The sequence below is a fragment of the Penaeus monodon genome, chromosome 17, assembly GCF_015228065.2.
Source record: "Penaeus monodon isolate SGIC_2016 chromosome 17, NSTDA_Pmon_1, whole genome shotgun sequence".
Classification (NCBI taxonomy): domain Eukaryota; kingdom Metazoa; phylum Arthropoda; class Malacostraca; order Decapoda; family Penaeidae; genus Penaeus; species Penaeus monodon.
In genome coordinates this window covers 7,001,964-7,006,963 of record NC_051402.1, presented here as the reverse complement: position 1 = coordinate 7,006,963, position 5,000 = coordinate 7,001,964, and the positions used below count along the sequence as shown (strand labels likewise).

The following is a 5,000-nucleotide window of genomic DNA, read 5'->3' as shown; positions in this document are numbered from 1 at the left end:
CGGTGAACAAAGACACGCAGGGTTTTTTTTTATTGTTGCTAATTCTCTCATTTCATCTCATGTTTCTGTGTCTTGATGTGGTTTCTCGGGAAGCGAGTGATTTCGTTATTTAAAGGGAATATTCTAAAACGAAAATGGATGTCTTGTTTTCATTAATTTTTTTTGTTAACGCGACACAAAGACGATAAATAAAGTTCTTTTCTTATCTTGGATGTTCTCTCCCCAATATCCCATTTTTTTTCTTGACTTGTCAAAAGCAGAATGATAACGAACCACAAGCAAAAATATATTTATCTGCCGATATCAAAAACAAAGGATTGGACAACGCAAGCAAAAAAAATGAATAAATAAATAAAATAATAATAATAATAATAATAATAATAATAATAATAATAATAATAATAAATGCCTCCCGAGGGTGCAAACATACACCTCACCCCTCCCTCCCTCCCTCCCTCCCTCCCCCGCGACCAGCTAGACCAGAGAGCGACCTGGTGGTTTTGGGTGTACCTGTGACCAGTAGACGGCGTCGGGGGGGGCGGCGCCGGGTGACCATGGAAAAGAAAGGCCGATTGACCGTTTCTTTGTGCACCGCATGTCGACATGAAAACCAGGGGTCAGAGACGGTCATCTTGGGTCACGAGGCCTCATGCACACAGCCAGGCACAGACTAGATGCATATCTCACACACACACACACTCTCACACTCTCTCTCTCTCTCTCTCTCACTCTCGCTCTCTCTCTCTCTCTCTCTTCTCGCTCTCTCCCTCTCTCTCACACACACACACACTCTCTCTCTCGCTCTCTCTCTCACACACACACACACACACACACACACACACACACACACACACACACACACACACACACACACACACACACACACACACACACACACACACACTCACTCACACTCTCTCTCACACACACACACACACACACATATATTCTATCTTTCTTTCTATTCTACACACGCAGGAACGCGAACGAACACACAGACCTCCGAGAGCGCACGCCTACCCATTCGGACGCAGGCACTTACAAGGCGCGCAGACACACGCGGCTGATTTTTTTTTCTTTTTCTTTTTTTGGTCTGCCACACAAAGGGCGTGCGGACTGGGAATCTACTTCGCTTCCCCCGTGCACGCACATGTGTCCACGTGTACGCTTTCCCCCCTCTCTTTCTACCTCTGTCCTTCTCCTTATTCTCTACTCTTTCGTCTCTGTCTCTGCCTCTATCATTTTCTCTGTCTCTGTTATTATCTCTGTCTCTACCGCTCTCTCTCTCTCTCTCTCTCTCTCTCTCTCTCTCTCTCTCTCTCTCTCTCTCTCTATCTATCTATCTATCTATCTATCTATCTATCTATCTATCTATCTATTTATCTATATCTCTCTATCTATACCCCTATCTCTCTATCTATACCCCTATCTCTCTCTCTATCTCTTTATCTATATCTCTCTATCTATCCCCTATCTCTCTCTCTCTCTCTCTCTCTCTCTCTCTCTCTCTCTCTCTCTCTCTCTCTCTCTCTCTCTCTATCTATCTATCTATCTTCTCTCTCTCTCTTCTTCTTCTTCCACGCCTCCACATTCATAATCCGTCACGCGCTGATGTCCATCGACCGAAACTCTCGCATAACGGAGAACATAATAAAGAAGAATAGAGAGAGAGAGAGAACGAAAAAAAAGACTAACGCATAATAACAATAATAGAGATAGAGAATAAATGAACCAAAGCAACCGAAACTCAAGCTTGATGTAATGATATTTCTACGTCGGGTTGCGTGTGGGCGGAGGAGCGTGGCAGACATTTTCATTCATATTTTTCTAAGGCGGAAAGTAAAATGTTAACCAGAAAACTAGAAAATTTAACAGTAGGATCACGACATAGCTTTACTGTAAAGAAGCCTTGGGGTATTTTTTTATGTCTCGTGGTCGATACTTATCAAATTCGTACATTTGGATATATATATAATAGGAGTGTGGACACGTATGCATACGTATAAACATACAGGCATGTTTACACACTTAAATGAAACACACGTATATACACATACACACACACAAATACACACGTATATCACACAAAGGCGCACACCCACGCACGTACGCACGCACGCATGCACACACACACACACACACACACACACACACACACACACACACACACACACACACACACACACATACACATTCACATAAACACACACACCTATCACCCAAAACACACACACACACACACACACACACACACAACGCTATGTTGACCGTGTATATTGTGCAACATGGGAGCAGAGCATGACAAGACTCTGACTCACCCTAAGGCCTTGTTCTGTGTTCGTTCGTATGTACAGCTGTACACGCAAGGGATGTCTATACAGTGATTACATATTTAAAAAAAATCTACACATTTTAATATCAGGATTTTATGGTGTTGGGAATAACTCAGCTTATCTTTTTCATTTAATTCATTATCCAAAAGTGCACTAATTAACTTATTAGGTAGTTCCCGGCCAAAAGCACTCGCTAGGAAACAAGCAAACTGCCTGAAAGCAATATGTATATTGCAGTTTTTATAAGAACATTTTATAACTGCATTTTTTTTATCTATTTCATACACCTTATAATTATTATTATTTTTATCTCATCAGCTTATGATTATATATCTATTTTTCCCATTCAACCCTGAGTACAGTTTAATAATACTATTTCTAATGATATATAGTAATATCTAATATTAAGTGCAGCTTAATTTCTATAAGTTTTATCGCTAGTGTGACAGTATAAAAAAGTCTATTTTGCATGGTATTTGAATAATATCATTTAATGATATTAATAATAGTAATAACAGTAATAATAAAGAAATATGATAATACAAATAAAAATACTCCTACTACTACTAATAGTATTATAATAGTAATAATAAAAATTATAATGCTAATAAATATAATACTAATGACAAATAATAATAATAATAATAATAATAATAATAATGATACTACTACTACTACCACTACTAGTAATAATAATAATAAAAAAATATATATATAATAATAATAATAATAACAATAATTGTAATAATAAAGTAACAATAATAATGATAATAATAATAATAATAATAATAATAATAATAATAATAATAATAATGATAACAATAATAATAATGATAATGATAATAATAATAATAATATAATAATAACAATAATAATAATAATAATAATAATAACGATAACAATAATAACAATAACAATTATTAAAATTCTAATAATAATAATAATAAAAATAATAAAAAGAACACCACCAAAAAACGAACAAAACGAACACCACCACGGAAACGGACAAGCGAAGAGCCTACCATTGAACAGGTGTCCGTCAGGTCCGACCCGCAGGAGCTTCAGGTCATACTGGGTCATGTCCTTCTCCCCGTAGCCCTCGAGGTCAGTGCCGCCGATGGTCTCCTTGACGATGCCGTCCAGCTCGGGGTGTGATATGGCCTTCTTGCCCCGACGCGCCAGGCACAGGATCAGGAGCACGAGTACTGGAGGGAGGGGGAGAGAGGGGGGGGGGAGAGAGAGGAGGTTAGTTGGGGGGTGATAGGGTGGGAGGGTGGGGTGGGAGGGAGGGAGAGCGAGAGGGGGGGGAGAAAGGAGGTTAGTTGGGGGGTGAGAGGGTGGGTGGGTGGGGGGTGATAGGGAGGGAGGGAAGGAGGGAAGGTGGGAGGGAGAGAAGGGAGGGGAAGGTGGGGGGAGAAGAGGAGGGGTGAAGGGGGGGGAAGGAAAGGGAGAAGGGGGAGGGAGAGAAGGGAAGGAAAGGAGAGAGAGAGGTTAGAAAGAGGTTTGGAAGTGGAAAAAGGGAAGGAGGGAGGGAGGGAAAGAAGGAGAACGAGGGAGAGAGGGAAGTACTTGGGATGAAAAGGGAACGTGAGAGGGGGGAGGGAGGGAAGGGAGGGAGGGAGGGAGTTTGGATTAAAGGGGTGAGGAGGAGAGGATTAATTAAGGAGGGAGAGGAGTTAGCAAGGACGAAAGGAAGGGAGGGAGAGAGAGAGAGGAAAGGATGAGGGAGAGAGAGAGAGGAAAGGATGAAGGAGAGAGATGCGGAGATAAAAAGGAAAGACAAAACCCAGGGAAAAGGCAAAGCGATGGAAGGAAGAGGGAGGAGTACCGATAAAAAAAGGGAAGAGAGATAGAAACAGACAGGGCATTGTGAAGGCACAAACAGAAGGGAAGACGAGATACTACGATGATAAAAAACCTGATAAGAGATATTCAGTCAATAAAGTTACGCAATTTATTAAAAAACCGAAACAGCCTGATCCAACGTCGCGCACAACTCACGTATGAGGCACGACAGGCTGACCACGATGATGATGATCGACTGCTGGCCCAGGATGACCCTCGACTGCGTGGGGGCGTTGCACGGCAGGTACGTGGACTTGGTGTAGTCGGTGGAGTTGAGGTCGTAGAGGTAGTCGTTGTAGCGGACCTCGAGGACGCAGCCGAAGAAGGGCAGCACCGACGGCGGCACGATCGTCCACTCGTAGGAGGCGGCCAGCTGCTCGAAGGAGGGCATGGCCGCCACGCCCCCCAGCTGCAGTGGCCCCGGCGTGTTGAGCAGGACGCTGGGGCTGCTGGTGCCGGGCAGGGGCGTGGTCTTCCTGCAGGCGGTGGCGGAGGAGCTACTGTTGCCGAGGCAGTTGGGCACCTCGAGGCTGATGCCGTCGTCGGTCCACGAGAGGAGGAAATCGAAGGAGCGCGCGCTGTTCTGCTCGAGGCTGACCTTCATCCCGACGGTGCCCGTTCCGAGGTCGAGGTACGCCTCCAGGACCCAGTTCCTGAGGACCACGTAGATGAAGTCCTTCGGGTAGTCCTGCCACGGCCTGGTCAGCATGGGGCCGGCGTAGAGCAGCAGGCCGTCGGGGTCCCGCGTCTCGAAGGCCATGGAGAAGGTCGAGTTGTCGCACACCTTGGGCGCCTCGTACCACGCGTAGCCCCTCTCGAAGC

The 5,000-nt window shown here is 44.2% G+C and overlaps 1 protein-coding gene across 1 annotated transcript in view; it reads right to left on the bottom strand.

Moving 5' to 3' along the window:
• Positions 1-5,000, bottom strand: part of LOC119583232 (neural-cadherin-like) — a gene marked incomplete in the record, with an annotated part of 112,060 nt that overhangs the window by 9,356 nt on the left and 97,704 nt on the right. The window contains 2 exon segments of the mRNA XM_037931707.1: positions 3,356-3,538; positions 4,335-5,000. The exon segment at positions 4,335-5,000 is cut by the window's right edge and continues 334 nt beyond it. Coding sequence (XP_037787635.1) covers positions 3,356-3,538; positions 4,335-5,000 — 849 coding nt within the window.